The 21,950-nt window shown below is 47.1% G+C and overlaps 2 protein-coding genes across 2 annotated transcripts; one reads left to right on the top strand and one right to left on the bottom strand.

The window, feature by feature from the left end:
* Positions 1-8,490: 8,490 nt before the first annotated feature.
* Positions 8,491-14,446, top strand: LOC131212058 (atlastin). The gene is made up of 7 exons (XM_058205783.1): positions 8,491-8,941; positions 9,022-9,171; positions 9,247-9,402; positions 9,477-10,106; positions 10,174-10,454; positions 10,534-10,600; positions 11,761-14,446. The coding sequence occupies exons 1-7, from the start codon at positions 8,741-8,743 to the stop codon at positions 11,902-11,904; spliced, it is 1,629 nt and encodes a 542-aa protein (XP_058061766.1). The 5' UTR covers positions 8,491-8,740; the 3' UTR covers positions 11,905-14,446.
* Positions 14,447-15,906: 1,460 nt separating this feature from the next.
* LOC131207574 (ubinuclein-2) lies at positions 15,907-21,543 on the bottom strand. The gene is made up of 8 exons (XM_058200192.1): positions 21,334-21,543; positions 21,093-21,237; positions 19,852-20,082; positions 16,945-19,788; positions 16,781-16,871; positions 16,397-16,421; positions 16,193-16,212; positions 15,907-16,007 (listed from the first exon to the last, which is right to left on the bottom strand). Exons 1-8 carry the CDS (start codon positions 21,462-21,464, stop codon positions 15,907-15,909), a joined length of 3,588 nt encoding a protein of 1,195 aa, XP_058056175.1. The 5' UTR covers positions 21,465-21,543.
* Between the last annotated feature and the right edge of the window lie 407 nt (positions 21,544-21,950).

Here is a 21,950-nt window from a genome sequence, read left to right on the forward strand (position 1 = left end):
GCCCGGTTATGGTTATGATCTTGTGCCATAAAACACGCCAGCAAGGACATTTCGCTACATCAATCGATTAATCGATCGTTACGGGATTTTACATTGTCAACATCCGGCCCAGCCGGCCAGAGTGGGGAAAAGTTGCTTTTACTTTTAACCGTCGTAAAAGCGTTTCAACGCTCCCTGGAAGCGTTCCAAGCGGCCGGGAAACTCGGGTGATCCACAGCCGATGCGAACCACTTCCTGTCAGCTTGCCGAGTGCAATAAATTGTAAATTATTGCCGTGAATGGCTGGAATGGCTGTGCGTAAAATTCTTTGATTGTATTTTTCGTGTTATCTACGGGGATCCGGGCATACAATTAAGTGCGCCATCAAGGACGTGTAATATACTTGTACAACTTTGACGTGACGGATTGACTTTAGCCGTACTCCAGGATGCAAATCATTTGTTGAGCGTCTCGGAGTTGAGGTTGAAGAATGGTGTATGAAGGAACATATAGGCCTAAAACTAGTATTTCAAGAAAGGCGAGGAATTCACCCAATTGCTTTCACTGGAGAGAAAATAGTAGTTCAATAAGGCAAACAATCGACTTAAAAACACGTTAACGTTAACAATTTATTTTTCCAGATTAATGAACACATGTCTACAATGCTTCGCATAGCCAAGATCGTAATTCTTTTCGCTCCGAACGATTCTTTCCTATCGCCTTACGAAACGACATCTTCGACCTACTGTCAATCATTTATTGAAATTATGTATTTCAAGAGATACATAGAATTAAATGTTGAATCCATACAAGACAGCTTGAATATTTGTTTCAGTTTTTCAGACTTATTCGAATGCAAATTTTTAACGACTTTCTGGTACAATTCAAAGTGATCTAACATGTTTGAAACAACGGCTTCCTACCCACCAGCAGCCATTTTAGAGCACTTTGAATGTGCCATGCTAACCGGCCAAATTTGTTCGAACATAGAAGTGCATTCTGCATGCAAATGCAATTGGAAAAATGTGCATTAACTGCTTCCAGTCCTTGTGAACTGTTTCATATTATTCTGCAGTACAAATTCATCAACAGTAATCTAATTTCACTCAACGCTTTTGACAGGTTCGTACCCCCACGGGCAAGCGTTACGCGTCAACACGGACTGTCAGTAACGTCAGTAACCAGAAAAAATCCCGATTCAAACTACGAAAATCCCGAACAAACCCGATTCAAACTACGAAAATCCCGAACACGAAACGAGCGAGAGAGAGAAACTTTTCTCTCGCTCGATTCCTGACAGATGTCATCGACGACCAAGGTTTCCTTCCTCCTGCCACATTGCGCGCGCTGTACTCTGCGATTGTGTGTGTGCACGGTGAAAAACAATTGCCCGCATCCATTGTTTTCAAGCAACACTATTTCCGAAGATCGCCCGAAACTTCGTGCGTGCGTGAGGGAACGTCGCAATAGAGCGTCGAAGAAAACAAAGAAGCACCTCAAGGTGAGGAGGAAACGGTCCGGTTCTGATTGTGTACTGTTTTTTGTGCTCCGTCACCCGAGCTGCTCCACATCACCCGTGCTGACGCAGGTTTGGGCCAGCAAGCCCCCGTCACCGTGTGTTGGATGCCCCGTTGGATGATAATTGTGTGGTGCAGTAGAAGTGTTTTGTAAGCCATCATCGGCAGCTCCGTGGCTCGGTAGAAAGCGCCGTGGAAGCGACACACGGGAGCCTACTGCGCGGACCTGCACACCAATAAACGAAAACGGTGAAAGAACAACCTCGCGAAGGAGGCGTGCGTTTACTGCGCTGTGGTAGTGCAACTCTGCTGGTGTCTCTTGTGCACGCTATAAGTAGCCTTTGCATCAGCCTGCGTGTCCCAAGTGCTAATGGACGCTGGTGAAAGGACCGACGACCAACTGGCCCGCCCTGTGTTGTGTAGTGTGTAGGTGTATAGTACTGCCCGGTGGCTCTGAATGTGCAAAGAAAAGCAACTGTGGTGCGTCCCGAAACAAGGATCTGGAGGAACATTTGTTGCTGTCCGAACCCCGAGTGACAGTGTCCGGGAATGCTTGCGGTGACCTAGCAAGGAAGCATAAGCAAAAGTGTCTAATTCAACGGTGTCAGCATCCCAGCTCATCAGATAGAGGGCCAGATACATTGCCCGTGTCCATTCTCTTTTGATTCCGTCGAAAATTCCACAACCCACAACCTAACCAACGCGTCCACCCAACCAAAACCGACGCGAAAGGGCACAGACGACGGGACTGCGTGAGACTCCCGCCAGCGATTGCGAGGTGACCTAACGACGTTCAAGGCTGAAGAACGCACTTGTCCATTCTCCGTGGCATCCCAAATCGTAGCCTCCGGGAAAGGGGTGGCCGTGGCCGGTTTTGTTTTTTAAATTCTGCGCAAACTCGCAAACCCCCCAACAACATCGGACCTCGTTGGTGCCGTTCTGTTGTGCTTCCCATTGTTTCTAGTGTCGTTTTGTTGTCAAAAACAAGTTCTGCGAAATGTGCGCACCGTGAAGACCTGTGGAAGCATTGAGAAGGGAGAGGATGTAGATATTTATGGGGTCGCTAAACAAAAACCCGACAGTTCCTGGTGGTCGTAAGTAATAAACGCGTTCGAAGCAGGGCCAACGAACGCTTCCTGCGATTCCCGGTATCGCTGGCTTTGTGAACGAAGGAACAAAAATAATTATTTCCTGTTCGACAAGAACGACGAGTTCTACGAATCAGGAGCAGAGATGGGCCATGCTAATGAATGCTTTATTATATTGAACTGTTACGGACGGACAAAGTTGCCTTAGGACTATTGATTGCTTCTCTTATCATATTTTAGGCCGGCCTTCTTGATAATTCTTGGGTGGAGAAACAAATTCACAATGTGATGCAACCTGCATTCGCTGACCTCGACGCACTCCCCGAATGAATGAGCGCTTTGTGTGGACATTTTATAAACAAAGCCAAAGATAATCTCGTAGTCTGCCCACGTCAGCGCCCGTCACCGGTGGTCGATATTGCGAAACTTGCACAGATGCAAAGTGCCCAAAATGGGAAACAATGGCCGCCTCTTATCTCCAGCGGGTGCCGGGGTTGTGCTTGCCAGCGGGACGCGGACGATGATAGCGAAACCGTCGATCCGCGGTGCGAGAACCGTCTTGGGTTTTTGGCAAGGGATTGGTTTCGTTTTTATTTGATCTATCGAAATGTCCGTGTCATGCAGGGGGTAATCCTTTGCGAACGCGCACCGCTGGCCACTTCGGTATCGATGATGCCCTAGAGCGAGCAGTGCAGGCTGCTCGATCCCAATCTAATCTCAAGTGGACCGTATCTAGTTTAATTCCAATTCCAATTTTGCATTCACTTCGCTCGCAAGCGCCGCCAGATGGATCGGGTGCGATAAAAAGTTCGATCGATTCATCCGCCCAAACAGAGAGAGAGAGAGAGAGAGATAGAGTATGCTGTGGTTTAAGGCATAATTCTAGTGTGGTTGCGGAGCGGCTTGAAACCAGATCCCAATTACTTCCGGATCGCTTCCGTATCCGGAGTATCAAACCGCGCATCCACTGCCACCGGCTAATGGCTTTGAATTTTCCCAAATGATCGGTTCATTCACTTTCCAACTGCTCAAATTGCCATTGCCCACTGATACACTACCAAGCGATTTACGGTTTGCCTCCCCACGCATCTGTTGCGGGTGGGGCGTGATGACCCGTAATGGGGAGAAGTCAGCGTGATCCGTCGGGTGAGCTCGGCGGCATTGCTCCACGTTTCTCATAAAACATGTCTCTGTGGCTCAAGTCTTGTCTCCAAAGGGTAAAGCTGCAGCCGGTGGCAACAAATAAACAAACAAACCAGAGGCTGCTTAACTCCTCTTGGACCGCGAGAAGCAAACGGCATTATTGTTTGTTTCGCTTTTCTGTGTGGGAAACGTGTTTTGTGTCATGAATCCTACTAAAATTTTTTAATAATTTTCGCCAGATTGCGTCACATGGCTTTGTTGATTTACAGTGTTGATTTGAATTTTAAACGCACAGTTTAACCCCAACTTAGCTTAATTTTCAAATTATTGACGGCTATTTAATATATCTCAGGCGAGGTTATTTGCAGTTTAATGTGCGCGTCTGCGTGGAACACCCACCTATTTTCGGCGAATCCTAGAGAGAGCGAGATACGGCGGTCCACAAGGTAGGTCGTACTGGTTGCGCTCGCTTGTGTATGAAACCGTGGCGGTGGTGGTCTTTTCGCGTTCCGATCCCAAGACGGTTGTTGCTTGTCGCGTGGGGCTTAAACTTGCCGCGCCGTCAGCCAGCAAACCAAAAATAGGAAGCTTCACCGAAAAAATCCGGCCGGGGATACGTGTCACACTGATGGCACAAGGTGTGGTGCGATAATCAATGTGTGTCCACTTTGGAAGTGACGACTCTCCGTGACGACGTGTCCACTCCGTCACCTCACCGATAAGGACGCGCGTGGCCTGCCAGCAACTCCGGCAACCATCGACGCCACCTTCCGCGAGGTGCCAATGTGACGTCAAAAATGCGGTTCTTATCAAAAACCCCCAAACGCACGCGGCAGCAACGCGATCGTAAGCCTATCGGCGCGCTAACACTGATTGGTGTACAAAATTTACTTCAACACCTTCGAGGTTCGTCCGTCAATTCCGACTGCCCCACGACCATTCGACCGTTGCCGGTGGAACCTTTGAACCGTGTCCGAAGTCATCTGCACAAGATTACTACGCTGGAACATTTTCCTCAGACGGGTGGCGAATTTTATTTGCGAAAATTGATTTTCGGGTTTGATTCATGTTGGGATTTCTGTAACTTTGCCACAGGTTTGTGGTGCACAATTTATTTTGTTGTATAAGAAGATTTCGGTTGATGCCACGGACCGCAATACAATGAATCCACTTTTACTTCCAAATCAAATTGATCTTAATAACTTTAAATTACTTTAGAATTTATTAGATCATCTACAGCACCAGAAACTTTTTCGATCAAACAGAAAGTGGATGTTATTGGTTTGTTTGCTGCTTCATTAACATTTAATTTTTTCTTATTATTTAGATAAATTGAAAGTATTACAAAACGGCATTGAGAAACATTGATAAATCCGGGCACTTATCAACACGCGCTAAACCAATCCCCCAAGGAGTTCCATCGCCGGCGGCCCCATGCTGCGGTGACTGTTGCCGGTTACTTTGGTCAAAGTACAAAATCAGCTCCTCCAGTAGCAAAGTAGTACGCGGACGGGACGGCCTGGTGATTTTGTGTGTTTTCGCGGTACCGTCCGATCCCGGTGCTGGCTTGGTTGGGAGCAGTTTTACTCTAAGGCCACTCACACATCAACCCGTTACGGTTTCATCGACGTCAGTGTGAGCCAGGTTAATTGGACTTGCGCCAGAGGAGCAACGTCATCGGGGTTCGAGTGCGCTTGACGCGGTGAAGTTACAATTTTTGCCGCGTAATCGACCGATTTTTTGCTGCCACTGCTAAGTAGATGACGACTGTTGTATTTTTTTACTGGTCCTTTTCCTACATTGCTGACAATGTAACTAGGTCGGTCGCTAACTAGGTAAATGCGTAGCTTGCATTAGAAATGTTGTTTTTCACTTCAAGAAAGAGAGGTTCAAGTGGCTTAAACCGACTTTCCGAATGGCACGTGCTGCTGGGCAATCGCTGAGGGTTTCTCTCCTGCAATAACCGATCGCCGTTAGCGGTGCGAGCGAAACGATCTTAAGGTCGATCGATCGTGGAGATGTGAAATACACTCGATGGTGGTGTAGCCTTCAATGATGTAATGGCGAAATTTCGGTCAATGCCTACCGAAGCGCCCGCCTCATAAGGGAACCAATCTCAAGTTCACAATCATTCGTCGGGGTGTATGCATTTATAACCTTCACTCTTTTCACTCTCATACGGATCGAGAAGCCGAAGCCTTAAGTTTTCGGTTTCGAAAACCCCAACCGACTCCAAAGTTGGCCTCACCACCGACCAGAGGCCGGTCATCGAAACCAACAACCCATCGGTCACTGTAGTCCTCATGCATATGTAAGCAGCAACAGTAGGTTAACGTTACGTGGCCGGTGCCCCGATTGGAACGATTGGTCGCAGAGCATCAACCGTCTCCGAGGGGCCGTCTGCAACATTATGTTTTTCGGCCTCACAATGGCGCCCATCAAACCACCACCACACACCGTATGTTGAGGAAGGCGTTATCGGAGCGCACTGCACGCTCTAATAATTTATTTGTAAACCAAACACTAAAAGTGACCGAAAGGGAAAAAGACACAGCAAAGTCTGCGTTATGATGCATTGCTCAGAAAGATAGTTTTCAAGCGTGAGCACGCTGCCACCAATCAGACTGTATCTTGTGTGTTGGAGTTTCAGCTTCCCTTGGCCTCTGTGTTGCCCATCATCGAACGAAATCACACTCCCGGGCTCTGTGCGGGTATAACGGAACGCAATGGAAAGGAAAAACGCACCCTGGACGAGTGGTACAAACTGGTGTACTGTTGAAAGTGAAAAACGATCAAACAGAAGAGTACGATTACGAAATGTTCGATCAAGTGTAGCACCGTAAAGCCAGCCGCTTAATCCGTGAGGCCGGCTGTTGGCAACAGTTGCAGTGAAACCACCGCCAAACGGTGCAGCGGCGCACCCTGTTGATGCAGATGATGATCAGCTCTCGGGAGCAGTGATGTAATTCCGTAAAAAAGCAAAACTTTACTCCTGAATCATCCGACGGGAAGAGAGGAGAGAGCGCACAAACCGCTTAACGTCTTAACGCCGCGGAACAGCGATGATCTGCCCGTGGAATACGCCGACTTATACAAAACAGCGACGGGCGTCTTTTCGGGCCCGAGTGGTGTTGTTGCTCTATAAATAGTGTCGTGTAACAGCTTCACGCTAGGATGGAACGGTCCTGCGATTCTTCTTGGTTTCGCTACGAGCGACCCCCAAAAGACTAATCTGGTTGCTGGTTGCTTTTTGCGGTGGGTCCACCATCAGCTCATCATCATGTGAACCTGATTTCTCAGAAAAATAATGCAGTCGGGTCAGTTTCACAGCCATTAGTCTCGCGTAGGAAGCGTACCGTGTTTTGTTCTTCACGTCTTTCCGTACCGTTGCTTCGGTAGACCAGTGCCAAAATGTCTTATGCCAAGGTGGCCGCCCAAAGGTGTTCTCGTCGGTGGCAACCGTCAAGAGATCGTGCCCTGTGTGCCTTGCTAATAACAACTTTGGCCATCTAACCCAGTCTAAAAATGTGGATCGGACCCAAAATCGTGAGCTACCTACCTGTGACCTATTATTTCTGTAGGATAATAACCAACGGCCAAGTACGGCTTGCCAAATTCACGGTCATTTCAAGTATTAATATTAGAACAATTTCGGCAAAGCCCTAGAAAATGTTTGTTACAAATAACACGACCAAGACTCTAGATTCTGCTAAGACACAAACCCAACGTTGGTTACCTTCGGTGTGCTGATGGTAGTGACACGGCACACAATTCCCTTCTAGGGCGGGTCAAACACAACAAAGGGGTGTTCCGGGGACACCCCTCCGCAAACCTGTTTGCCGCGATCGCTGGAGAAAGCGCACGAACGAAAGTGGGCCACAATTGTCAGCGCGACGAACAGCGACACTGTTGTCACCCAACGACTACGCCCCGTATTCGTCTGTTGCAAGTTTCCTAGAGCCACGAACTAGAAATGCGACGAGTGTCTTTATTAGTTTCCCTTTCGAGAGTGACATACCTTGCTGACGACGGCTCCAGAAGATCAGATCGTTAGCGCGTTACGATCGAAATGATCGCGCTGTGGAATGGGCACAATCAGAGTGCCCGCAAAGGTGTCTATTAATGGCGAACGCCGTGTTGGGCGAGGGAAGTCGAATGGTGGGGATTTTGTTTGTTTGTGTTGATGATCGCGACTTCTCACTACTCCGTACTCCAGCGATCCAGCGAGAGAAGCCGCCAGGTCGCGGTGGGTGATCGCGGTTCGACATATTTCCGAGCGGCCAGTGTATCGGTGGAAACCAGCCGTCAGCGATGCATGCACGAGCGCGATCCCCGTTTCAATTACAGAGTTTATCGTGATGGTGTGATGCATTCCGATCGACCTTGAACCTTGAAGCGGTGACCGTAAATGTAACCATACACGCATCATCGCCTGCCAGGGCTTAGAGTGATTTCAGCCTTCGTGAGTCAGAAATAACAAATCCTTTACAAACTGTAGAACCTACCCAGCTGTTGTGCGCAGTAATAGTTTGACCGTGAAATCATCTGACAGCTAGCCAGGGAAGCGTGAGACAGTGCGGGGTTCTGGATGGGTGGAGAACTGTCGTAGGTTCCGTAGACCGATCTTCTCGCCTATAGTACTCTTACCTTTCAGACTGTAACTAGAAGCTTAGCGGTTCGTCTATGTTTCTGCCAACAAGTGAGAACCTGAATTTTGTTTTCTCCAACAGATAGAACACTACAGGCACTAGCAGTGATTATCGTCTACGAAGAACGGGATAGTGTGTATAATTTTTATCGTACGTGTGATACCATCGCGCCCAGTTTGCAGTTTTAAATGACGGACTATATTTGAACTGCAAGCGCAGTCAGTGGACCATACAAAGTAGTGTTTAATTAGCCCCGTTACGACCGGCGTCGAAAGAAGGAAACACAACACACCGCGTGAAAGTTGCGAACGAACGGCGACGACGACAAGGATCATTGGATCACAAGGCAGCCAATTCAGACAAAATGGAAGTCGAAGCCCGACCTGTGCAGGTGGTGGAGACGGGTGAAGATCACAGCTTCGTGCTGAACGAGGAAGCCCTGTCAGAGATCCTGATGCAGCCCAGCGTTAAGGACCGAGCGATCGTGGTGGTGTCCGTGGCTGGCGCCTTCCGAAAGGGTAAAAGTTTTCTACTCGACTTCTTTCTGCGCTACATGTACGCTAAGGTGAGACTAATTTGGCCATTTACTAATGGCGGAAAGAGAGGTTCTTTTTTTGCTAATCAATTATGTTCGTGCTCTTTTAGTATGTGCATAAACAGAGTGTTTTGGAATGGTTGGGCGATGAAGACGAGCCACTGTCCGGGTTCTCGTGGCGTGGTGGCAGTGAACGCGACACTACCGGTATTCTGATGTGGTCCGACATTTTCCTGCACGACAGAGCGAACGGCGAAAAGGTTGAGATCATGTTACGGTGATTTTGTTGCTTAGTATCATATCACTGATGCGTGATCTTTTTCTTTCTTTTGTAGCTAGCGATCATACTAATGGACACACAGGGCGCGTTCGACAGTCAGAGCACGGTGAGGGACTGTGCGACCGTCTTTGCCCTGAGCACAATGCTCTCGTCCGTGCAGATCTACAACCTGTCACAAAACATCCAAGAAGATGACCTACAGCACTTGCAGGTAGGGGTGTAATGTGGTGGTGTCATCACGTAGTGTTGATCGAATTTTAAAATGTACGTTTCTGCATCCAACAGCTTTTCACAGAATATGGCCGCCTGGCGCTGGCCGATTCGGGCAAAAAACCGTTTCAGCGATTGCAGTTTCTTGTGCGGGACTGGAGTTTTCCATATGAGGCCGAGTATGGGGCGCAAGGAGGCCAGGTGATCCTGCAACGAAGGCTTGAAGTGTCGGACCGGCAGCACCCGGAGTTGCAGTCACTGCGGCGACACATTACCTCTTGTTTCACCGAGATCGCCTGCTTCCTGATGCCACACCCCGGACTCACGGTCGCAATCAATCCCAGTTTCGATGGGCGTTTGTCAGACATTACGCCCGAGTTTAAGCAAAGCCTCCGGGAACTGGTGCCGATGCTGCTCGGGCCGCACAATTTGATCGTGAAAGAAATCAACGGACAGAAGGTAAAAGCGCGCGATCTAGTGCAATACTTCAAATCGTACATGGCGATCTACAAGGGCAACGAACTGCCGGAACCGAAGAGCATGCTGGTGGCAACGGCCGAAGCGAACAACCTAACGGCGGTGGCGGCCGCCAAAGAGATCTACACTCAGCTCATGGAAGATGTTTGCGGTGGTACCAAACCGTACCTCAGTACGGGCCATCTGGACTCGGAACACAGTCGTATCAAGGAGAAAGCAATGCATCAGGTAACAGCGAGCTGTGACTAGTATTTGAGACATTTATTTAACTGTGCCTGTTTGATTCTCGGTTAAGTTTTCCTCGAAGCGAAAAATGGGCGGCGAAGAATTTTCGGAAAAGTACCGCGAAAAGCTGGAACAAGATTTGGACGTCACGTTCGAGACGTTCCGGGCGCACAATGAGAGCAAAAATATCTTCAAAGCAGCCCGGACACCGGCCGTCTACTTTGCCATCGCCGTGGTCATGTACATCCTGAGCGGCATCTTCGGCCTAGTGGGGCTCTACACGTTTGCCAACTTTGCCAATCTCATCATGGGTGTTGCACTGCTCACCCTCGCGACCTGGGCCTACATCAGGTAACAACGGGGATGGGAGAGCGCAGCTCCCAGTGACAAAGAAACTCCAGCCTAATCCCCCTTTTCGGTCCAACCACAGGTACAGCGGCGAGCTGGGTGATTTCGGTGTACGGTTAGACGAGATAGCGAGCATGCTGTGGGAAAATGTAAGTTACTTTTTTCTTTCTCTCTCTATTGCCTGTGTCGGCGTGCTGCTGTACCTTCATCAGGACGAGCTACTGTACTGTCTGCGTCTGTTGAACGTACTGTAGAGAGTTTGAAAGGTGGACCCCTCGGACAAACGGTGTGGAAGAGCCCCTCCGGGGAGGTAGGGTGGAAGAGCCCCTCCGGGGAGGTAGGGTGGAAGAGCCCCTCCGGGGAGGTAGGGTTTAAGCTTAACCGGAAACGAATAACCAATGTAGCCATTAAGGAACACACGTCATAGCCAATTTTAAAAAGGTAGCAAATGGATGGGGCGTCCCTTGTGTTGTTATGGTGGCATGCTGTGTATAGCTAATCGGAACAAAGGTTTAGGAAAGACAAAACTATAAAACTACTCGAAAAAACAAACAAACAAAGCGGAACATGGAAAACACAACCAAAGCAAAACACAAACCCTTCGAAAGGCAATGGAAAAAGCACGAGAAGAACAAACAAAGAAACGTCAATCGCAATTGACAAACCAAACTCAAGCGTTTTAAATGTTTTGTTTTGTAATTTGCTTTTGTTCGATGGGGGAATTCATGGGCGGCATACGAGTGTTGTCTGAACGGTGTGTGTGATGCAAGCTTATGTTTTATGTTTTGTTTTGGGTGTTTTGGTATACGGGCGCATTTCTTATATTAAAATACACGGATCATTCTGTCGAATGAGGACGAACCATGGAAACACTAATATTGTGCAAATCGTTGCTACTTTTCATAATATATGTTTATTACATTATTGCATTTAGTTACCGGTAAACCATGGCATGCTATACATTATCTTTCGTGTTGTAGACCGTTTGTCATTTTTGTTTCACGTCGATTTTTGTTTAAAAGAATAATTTGTCGGACCTTGTTACGTCATGTTTTTTTACGAGCTTTACGTTTTACTTTCTCACTATTATAAAAAAGACTTGCTTACTCTCATTCGATATTATTTTCTGAATGCTTGAGGTAGGTATTCGTCCGAAATTAGTTTTCTGTGGCCTGTGGTGTTGGAACGAGCCAGCGTTTCATTTTTAAAATCATATAAAATTAATATCTTCACGACGGATGCGCTTATGTTCATAATTCTAACATCGTACGCCTATTAATTGCTTATTTTGTACCGTTTTATGTTGCAGATTATGAAACCGATCTATCAATCGTGTATGGAGAAGGGTATCCAGCACGTAGCAACTCACGCAACGGAATACGCTATTAGCGGTGGCACTGCGTCAGGCAATTCCGGAAGACGCCAGCTAAACGGCAAAGTTAAGCACTCTTGAGAGTACGCTTTATTGACTGTAAGTCGTCGTTCTGCGAGCATCGTCGGCAGCGACGGGAGGAGCATGCTTTCGAACCGCTGGATGCCACCATCATCATCATTCGGCTGGCTTCGGGAAACAACACGATCGTGGTGGTCCCCTACATCCTGGTGGACTTGCGACGAGGACAAAGAAAGAGCTATCGCCGCTAACACCAGATCCCATTATGACATTACAATTGGAGTATCGACGATCGCAGCAGAAGACAGGGATTACAACAGCCAGCAGTGGCCACTACCCACCACCACCAACAGCCATGGGTCAGTTTCGTCCTGTATTGCATCAAAGTACCGCAGTTGGACTGCGACGGGCACTAGTAACAAACGAATCGCATACAACAGTAGCATAAAGTCGGAATTTTTTCACGAAGCTGAACGCCAGCATCGATACCGCAACGACGCTAGCAGCAATGGGGCGTTCGTTACAAACGATAGCATCACTAGGTTTAGTAAATTTATCAATATCATTAAGGACACCTTCAGCAGCAGCAGCAGCAACAACTACGAACCGCTAATCGAGCAGCACCACGGTAATACTATAAGCAGCAGCAGCATTGGCGGCAATAGTAGCACACGCCCTCTGGTAATAAGATCATCTCCCGGCATACCCAAAACAACATACAGAGCACGTTCGTCGGATCAGTTCGGTTTTGCGGTTCCGTCCGCATTTAGGATTCATAAGCGGTTTTTGTAAATGCTAATAATCAGATGCTGTTGTATGGTGCGGGCACGGTGAGCTCATTGCCAATCCTGTTGTGGACTTTCGACCTTTCTCTCTCGGTCTTTTTTTTATATATCCCTCACTTGTGCTCGTATTTTGAGGATCTGCATTTTTGACGTAGCAACATACAATGTTATCTTTGCAATATTTTCTCATTTTTCGAGCAAAGTTTGAGCATTTTGAATCCATTTTTGTTGTATTGCAGCCAAGAGAAGATGGGGTTTCTTTGTTGTAAAAACTGTGTTGATGTTAGACCCGTTTTGCTTTGTGTTAGAAAAAGGAACTTCTTTGTAACTTAGTCTCGAAAATTTTGATGTTTTTCACATGTAATTGTATAAACTGAACCGAACTTGTTGAAAATTGAACAAAGATAATGAAAAAGCTATTAAGTGGTAGTACCAGACACACACACAGCATCACAAACGATCAGAAAATGTGCCAAAGGGAAAAGAACTTTATCACAAGCGAAAAAAAATACCGCGGAGGTTCGCAAAATCGAGAGACACCGCAAAGGAAGGAGAGGGTACAATCCGTTAACTTTTGTAATTGTTTTGAATGACATCTATTTTTATTCATCATGTTGCAAGGTTCAGCCCGTTGCGGCGCAGTTGTCTAGTTCCAACCCACACACGGATTAGTTCTTGCATACCGGGGGTACCTTTGCTGCCTAAACGCATTATTTCTTGCCAATTTTGTGCTTCTCTCCAGCCCTGGCTTTAGCGAACTGCACGAAACATCATAAAACTTGGCTTACCGCCTGCAAATGACCAACTGTGCAAATACAATTGAGAACAGGACCCGTCTCGTGACGTTAAACCGAAGCAGAAAAGAAAAATTGAATAACGGACCGAGCACATCTCGCCCCAGATATCGCCATCGCCATTCAAACGAATTGATTATGTTTTTGATAGGATATGTTTTCATTTGTATGTTTTTTTGTATCTTGTTATATGTGTACGATTATCCTGTAGGGTGCAAAGCAAAAATTTACGAGTACTTGTACATACATATAAATACTGCTGTATCATGTCGGACGATCGAAAAGAAGGAAAGAACCAACAAATGGAAGTGCTGTTTAAACATGTTTACGTTTTCTACTTTTATTGACGATCCAGATCCCAACGTTGAATGTTTGTCGTCGTCGTTGTTCCGTCGTATTTCCCCTTTTTGTGTTTTTAAACCGTATTTTAATCCATCTTTACATGTGATTCCGACTTCTTGCGATGCAACTTACACTCTTTCGCACCTTTGTGTCGCGTACAGAAGCGGCTCTTATTGAGGCGAGGTTATGCTGTCGCTAGTGAATAGCAATATAATGAAGAATCATAGCTATTCCACCGTGATTGGAAGAATGTTGTCGATGCGCGTAACTTTGAGTTTAGTAGTACATCCGTAGGCTAGAAAAACCGAATTACGAAATTACTAGCAGCAACAAATGAAAGCTAAATAAAAACTGACACAACCATTCAAAGCTTTGATATCCATGTCTTTTAAAACATTCAATTTTCGGTGTCGCCTGAAATACTAAACAAAATACACCTTCGAGTGATGTCATGTTCTCTATCATCCGTTTTTCGATAGACTCACCAAAACCAATTACCTGCCGTCTGTTAAACGTGTTCAAACTTACAAAACGTGCCGCAAGCGATCTGTTCAGTTCAAGCAGGGCACCGAATTCGATCGCTGGTTATACTAAAAGCTCAAGTCAACACTCTTCAACGGACAAACCAAGTGGAAAAAATAAACTGTGCTATGTGTGAAGATTTAATAAATTGATGTACATGAAAATTGAACCAACGGCCGTATCTTACTCAGCCAATCATGCTGCGTGATCAGTCATTGCAATACTTATTTTTTTACCGGACAGCCGTATCAAACACCATCTTAAAGTTTTACAATCAAGTTGATGTACTGGCTGGTTCCGAAATGACGTCTTTCGCTTAGAAATCGATTAATCGGTGCGCAGACGGATGTCCTATGGACGAGTCACAAGTTGTACTTGTATGGGATTTTCTTATCAAAAGTTAACGTAAAAGGTAAGTTTGCTTTTATTTTCACAACAAGATAAAAGCACGGCGTCAAACATGTTTTCTTTCAAAAAATGAAAAGCGTAACACACAAATTACTAATTTCAGTGTAGAAATCTAATTTCCGTGTTGATTTTTATTTTAGTTTATACTGATTTGCCTTACGCTCTCACATCTGACTATTTATTTCATTTCACAATAGTTGCCACTATCGAATATTATCAACACCATTATGGTACAGGAGGTGTAACTTATTTGGAAAATGTTTTTCAATACAAAGAGCAAAGCCGCAAGAAAAAAATTGATTAGTTTGTTGAAAAACGATAAATTATGATAAATTATAGCAAGCCACCCATCCTCAAGCTGTTTCAATATCTGATGCACATTTACAGTAGTTGTTCAAAAGGAGGGGAGGTCAAAATGCAACCAAGCATGAACATAAAGGACGCCGCTCTAAGCATTCCGGTTCCTGTTTTACCCCATGCTGTGGCAGTTACCGATTAATTGATACGGCACGTTGAAGACAAATTCTTACATAAACCTAAGCTTTTCTTTACTTTTTACAGAACTGTCGCATGCAGCGCCCTCCATCGACTCAATTTCCGTTGTGATAAACTATGCTATTTACCAACAATCGTTTCCCATAGTGTAGCGGCTCTGTTGGTTCATTTACGACATTCCGTTGTCGGTGCTAATCCAAAACGATGGGTAGAGATTTCAGTTCACCAGAATGATCTAAAATTGATAAAAGTACACAAAAAGTAAGATTTATGCCAAACATAGTACCACAGTGTTAGCGAAGCGAATAAAATATTAATTGAAGCTAAGAGGTGTTTAAGTAGGTTGTGCATAAAAGATGGATGAGAAGACTCGACTCGACTCGATGACTCGACTGTAGTAAGCCATGTGTAGCTAAATTACCAATACCGAAACGATACATTGTGCATATTGATGAGTGCAAAGTTGATAATAAAATTGGCAGAAACAGAAAAGCCCAACGCGAAAGAGTGAGACAGGTTTATAGAGAGTGCATAACAGTGGTAAGTCCGGTGGGTGCGGTGTCTGTGATTACCTCTTCTGGCGCTCGAACCCCTTCTTGAGCAACGAAAGTGAACGAAAAACATTGACAAAAATACACGAACAACGGCAAAACGACACGCCGGAAACAAAGCGACTGTTGCAAAGTTGCTCAAAGTGACAGAATGCATTATTTCACTCAGTTCTTCCGACCACCGTACGTGTAGTTGTTGATGGAGAAGAGCAACTCATCAACATCCGATAAAGTATCACAGTCGATAAAGTATTCCGATGAACGCGCTGCGAATTAGGGAATGATATGTTTGTGGAAGTGAATGAAACAGAAAAAGGATTTTTTGACCTATGGAATAATATGGATAAAATTAAAAATGAACCATTTGTCATGCTGCCAAACAACATGCATCAATCTAATGCAAACTTTTAAAAAGGCACTAGAAACACAAGATAAAAAAGGTAAAGTCTACAGTGCACATTGGAAATTTGACTACAAAACATTTAGCAAACGTTCCATTGGGACCATTGAAAGAGAAAATGTTAATCACCTGCAGTGTTTGAACGTGTGGTTGTGGAAAACACTTTTGGCGTTGCCCCTTAACAAAGTATGCTACATAACACTGAAGTGAAGTGGGGGTGTCTTTGAGGGCAGACCTTTACTTTATGATCGTGGCAAAAACTGCGCCAGTGGTATTTGCACTTGACGGGAGAAAAGGAGGAAATGTACACGTTAATAAAGAACGATAGATTGAACACAGAGGCAGCGGAAAAACTCTTGCCACACATTGAAAGTACTTTCTCAAAGGAGTTTAACGATTGGTGTAACTAACATATGCCAAGCTTTTGCTCGAAGCTTTTTGGCCCTTGATTGAAAAAAATCAAAACGGCGCAACGCAAATTTTTTATTCCTCGGCTTATTATGCTATCATTTTCCTTACTTACTTTTTTTTTTGTCCCATTATCTTCATTCTCTCTCTTTTTCTTCCCTCACTCTAACTCTTATTCTCTTTCTTTTTTTATCTCTTCCATTCTCTCTAACCTAAATTGAAAAATCTTACCATTCTGTTGCTGCGAAGGTTGTAGTGATGAGACATCCGCCACTTTACGATTGCTGCTGTTGCCACCGGTAACATGTTGCTGTTGTAGTTCCTGCAAACCACGATATAATGAAACGGTTGTTGAAACAATTGGTAAGTTTTAAATATTTCTACCGATCCGGTACCTGAAATTCCTTGAGATCCTTCATTATCTGCTGCACCTCCATATCGCGAGCAGTAGGTGTGTTATCCTTGAAACGAGCGCTACCGACGGCTCCGCTCACTTCTGTAGCCATCATAACACCACCAGGCGAACCACTGATCGCACCGGATGGTATCGCGAACGACAAGGCAGTAGCTGCTGCAGGCGAAGAGGAAACGGAACCAACGCCCGTGGGAGAGTGTTTGGAATATTTTATGCTCCCCGAAGCGACCACCACTGTTCCCTGAGCAGCTGCCGCCGTCGGGCCTATGGGCGATGGAAGCTCGGTCGATCCTTGGCTTGCTTTGTTCTTGCCGGCGATCAGATTTTTATACTTTTCCTTATTCAACACTGGCAGACTAGTGCCGGTAACCATCGGTCCCGTTTGCATTCCCAGAGACTTCGATGTGTTACCAGCGCCACCACCGACTCCCGCCATGCTGTACTCGGCTATAATTTCGATGCTACTGTCGCTGTCTTCCTCGCGGCTGTTTCTCCTGTGCAGTAGCTTTCCATCGCCTGGTGACACCCGATTGTACATCATCGAGGAAAGTTGTTGCCTGCCGGACAATCCTTCTTTAGCGGAGGAACTTAATGTGTCTATTTTTGTCGCGTGGCTTTCGAGGCCGAGCTCACCCGGCGAATGTTTGCTGTCGTTTGCGGTGGGTGGCGGTAGGGGCGGAGAGTTCATGATATTGCTAATGCTATGGTCCGAGGACCGCTGTTTGTGGGAAGAGTTTGGTGATGTCACGCTCGCCATAAGGAACTGTGGCATGGATGTATTGGCTGTGCCGGTGTGAAGCGTGCCCAAATTTGGCGTCGGCAAACAGTCCGTACCGCTCCCTGACTGTGAGAGTGCCGTTCGGGAACCGACCATTGCCAGCATCTCTGACCCTGTACCATTGACTGTGTTCGATTCGATGCCCGGAAGTACAGGGGAAGTCATAGGCGAAAGTATTGTACTCACTTTAACCTTACTGGCGGCCGTTGTGCCACCTTTGGCGAGTGCTTTTTTCCGCCGATCAAGCTCCTTCTGCAGATCTTCGTACCGTATCCAACCTTTCGGCCACAGGGGAACGATCTTGCTTCGCATATAGTCCGCCACGTGCTCTTCCTCCGTCTCATTGCGAGGCCTTTGCAATGCAAAACATTCCAAGCGGTTAGTATAGAGTTCCCATAGCAGATCGCGCGTCCGCTCGTTCCACGGGAAGCGCTTCTTCGGGTTGCGCAGCTGCGCGGGGTGATGGTCGGTTTTTTCTCCGTTGGCCATTGCAGCACCGCTGCCATTACTACTATGTGTGATAACCGAAGCCGTTGCCGCCTGCGCCGCGCGCATTTCCTGTACCTTCAGACAGTCCAGTTCGTACTTGGCCAAAATCCCGGGCAGCATGTCGTTGATCGTGCCCTCAAGACGTCCGAGGGCCGCTTTCGAGCGACTCTCAAGCCGTCGGAGACGAATCTTTTTCATCTTCAACTGCAGTGACTGCCGACTGATTGACAGGTGTGCCTCCAGATGGCGGAAAATGGCGTTACGGGTGCCGTTGGCATTCGGTGCACTGGAGCTGCGTGCACCTGCATCGATTTGCAGTAACAGATCGGCCACTTTGCTGTCGAAATAGTTGAGCTTGCCACCGCCATTGGCCGAATGAGTTCGGGCGAGTTCCTTAAGCGCTTCCACATCCCTTTTTAACTGCTCATGGAGTTCTTCCGGCAGCTTACACTCCTTTCGTTTCCGTTCGTTCTGTTGCTCGACCGTTCCGTTTGTCGCCATCGTTACCGAGGTGGTTGCAACGCTGGAAACGGTGGTGATAACGCCGGCCGGAGATGCGGCCATCCTTTTTTCCTCTGCATCTTTCTCGCTCACACTTTCACGGCTACTGCCGTCCGTTTCCGAACCGATATCGACCTCGGAGCCGGATTCGTTTGAGTTTTTCTCACTTCCGTCACCACCCTCGTCCTCTTCCTCCTCGTCGTCATCTTCATCATCTTCTTCCTCGTCATCTTCATCATTTTCGTCATCCTCTTCGTCTTCCTCGTCAACTCCGCCATCACCGTCTTCCTCTGCTTCGGAGCTAGAAACGCGACTCGAGCCACTGGATCGGCCCTTCTTTTCCTGCTCCATCTTTCTCAAACTGTCTCGCTTGGCACGCAGCATATCCTTCACTGTCGTGGTCTTGACCACCTTCGCACTTCCAGCGACATCCGCCGGGGTGGCTTCTTCTTTCTTCGCCATTTGCACACCACCGACCGGTGTTGCGTTTGAGTTGGCTACTTTCACGCATTTTGCACCGTCAGCACCGTCCTTCTCGCAGCTCTCGATCGCGATCACTGCCCCTGGTACTGGTTTTGCCGTTTCGCCAACATTCAAATCCGCTCCCGATCCCTTCGGAGGTTGGTTGACATCGTTTAGCTTTTGCTTTTTCGAGATATGCCCGTTAAGACGGGGTTTTTCGTCGTCAACCTTTCCGTCGGTGCCGGTGGCTGCGGCGGATGATAGTTTGTCATCCTCGATGCCTACGGAAGGCTGAAGTTGCTGTTGCTGTAGCGGTTGGTGTGGTTGAATATCTTTGCCCGGTACATGTTTGTCCATAGCCGCGAGTTGGTTGGAATCCGGCGGTTTCTTAGTTTTTGAATTCGATGTGGCCGGTTCGTCTTCGTCGTCACTACTCTCGGATGTCGTAGAAAGAGCACGCTTCTTCGGTTTCGGCATGCGGTGCGCATCATCCGGGCGCTCAAAGTTCGACAGTTGCTTAAATTCCAGCTGACCCGAATTGATGTAGAAACCACCGCCAACCGTTTCAATCTCCTGAGGGATCAGTTCATCGTACTGTACAGAAAGAAAAAACATGAATTAATCATTCGTCCTACATCACCACACAGTGATACCTACCGCTTCGGAGTTATCGATGAAAGAGTCTTCCTCGTCGTAGCCTGCACCTCGATCACAATAATCCAGCTTGGACGGCCGGGCATGCTTGCCTTTGCTGGCGTAGGCCGTCCCCGAGCCATATTTCAGTTCAAGTTCACGAGCCACCCGAGCCACATCATTATCGAGCTCAGGATCGGACAGGAATCCATTCGCTTCATCATTATGCTTTTTCTGTAGCTTTTTCATACGTTTCTGCAAAAAATAAGCAACAGTTAACATTGGTGCTTAACACATTTAAAAATAAATAAGTTGTTAATGGACATCGACATTCTACGGATTATGATGATTGACTTTCCATTAGAAGCTGCCAAATAATCAGAAACTGTCATAGCTGAAGAAAAAAGCCATTTCCTGTTGAGTGGCACTTAACGTAACTAAAGACTAAGTCAAATCAGTGCTCAGAGCTCTATAAAATCAGGATAGGATTTGTAATTTATTAAACACCCAAACATGGTCTTCCTCCAGAATTCTTTTCCAGCCTTTTTTGGCCAGCATGTGGGCAGCCAGTGGAATTGTATACGCCATAAGCAGTATAGCGATAACACGAAATATTGACAATGAAATCATATTTTCTTTATCTCCTCTTTATCATCATCGTTAAAAATCTTAAGTCCGCACTCAATTATCGTGACAGTAATGCACTAATATCATGCTCGGCACACCTGGGCCCATGGATTTGATATTGTTTGGCACACCTGGTCCCGATCCACAATCCCAAGGATCCCTATAGGTCCTTGATGAGATCCTACGTCTACGAAGCCGCACCGTGTAACGGTGACAGCAGCAGTGAATAGCAGCTGCAAAACACCGCTCTGGATCGAGAATAGAATCTATCCTCCATCCTCCGTCACGCATCCCCGTGCTCATAGGCACTTCAGCAGCATCGCAAATGGCGTTGGGCGCAGCAGAAAAAACCGCCCAAGATTAATCGCAACATAAACACTTTTTCTGCTGGTCACGCGGTCCACCGATCAATCGAGTTCCAAGCGCATAATACCGATACGCAAAATGCAGACGCATCGTAAAAGTTGCATTTACAATTGCAATCTGCCCCCTCTTTCGGGTCCCATGGAATATTTTGACATTATTTCGTCAACGCACTGTCGCGTGTTACTCCCCGTTTTCGCTGGCGGCGAAGTTTTTGCGAAGGACGACGCAACCCAAGATGGCCTCCGGAAAATAGGCGAACGCTGTGTGTTTACCTGCTCTCCGCGGATCAGATTGGAAAAGTTGAACTGCGGGAAGCTGTCGGCGGTTGGCTCGAAAAGGTTCAGCTCCAGGCGCACGGTGGATTGCTTCTTGGTCGTTCGGCCGGAACCGCTTCCGTTGCCACTGTTGCTTCCAGTGCTCTCCTTCCCGATAGCACCACCACCAAACATGGTGGTGCCTGAGGCCCCCACGAACTGGGGACTGGGCGAGGGCAGCTCGAATGCTGCCAGCGACAACCCTCCGCCACCGCCAACTCCGGCGATGGTCGACGACGACGACGTCGCCGAGCTTCCGGTGGCGGGGACACCTCCCCGTCTGACCACATCGCTAATCGTGGTTAGCGTTACACGTTTCACATCCGACATATTTTTCTCGGTGCTGCTGATGCCGAAGGCGTTACACGCCGAGAACTGCGCTGCTCGCTTCTTCTTCTCCTCTGTGTTCGCTGCGGCCGCCGTTCGAGGTGCTCTTCATTCGCACACCCTTCGACGTGTATTGGTCCGCTTTTTCCGCCCGTGACATTCACAACAGCCAGCGGCGGCGATAACGGCTCACGGGTTCGCCCTGGTCAAGCACTGTTCGGCCGAATTTCGGTGTGGAAGTTTCACGTCGCAGGGCGCGACGAGGGAACGAAGAACTCAGCACGCTCTCTTCACACCGCGAAAATAATCTGGCCAGCCAACCGACTGAAGGTGCACTACAAAATGGAGCACCTCGGGGTGCAATGGGTGATAATTTTCGCTTCGCGGCTACTACGATAACTCTCCCGTGCCTTTTCCGTTTGCTTTGTTTTGTTTTTCCTTCCGCTTAATCGTTGCACGGTTTTCGCAAATCGCCAGGGGAGCTGACAA

The sequence above is a fragment of the Anopheles bellator genome, chromosome 2, assembly GCF_943735745.2.
Source record: "Anopheles bellator chromosome 2, idAnoBellAS_SP24_06.2, whole genome shotgun sequence".
Classification (NCBI taxonomy): Eukaryota; Metazoa; Arthropoda; class Insecta; order Diptera; family Culicidae; genus Anopheles; species Anopheles bellator.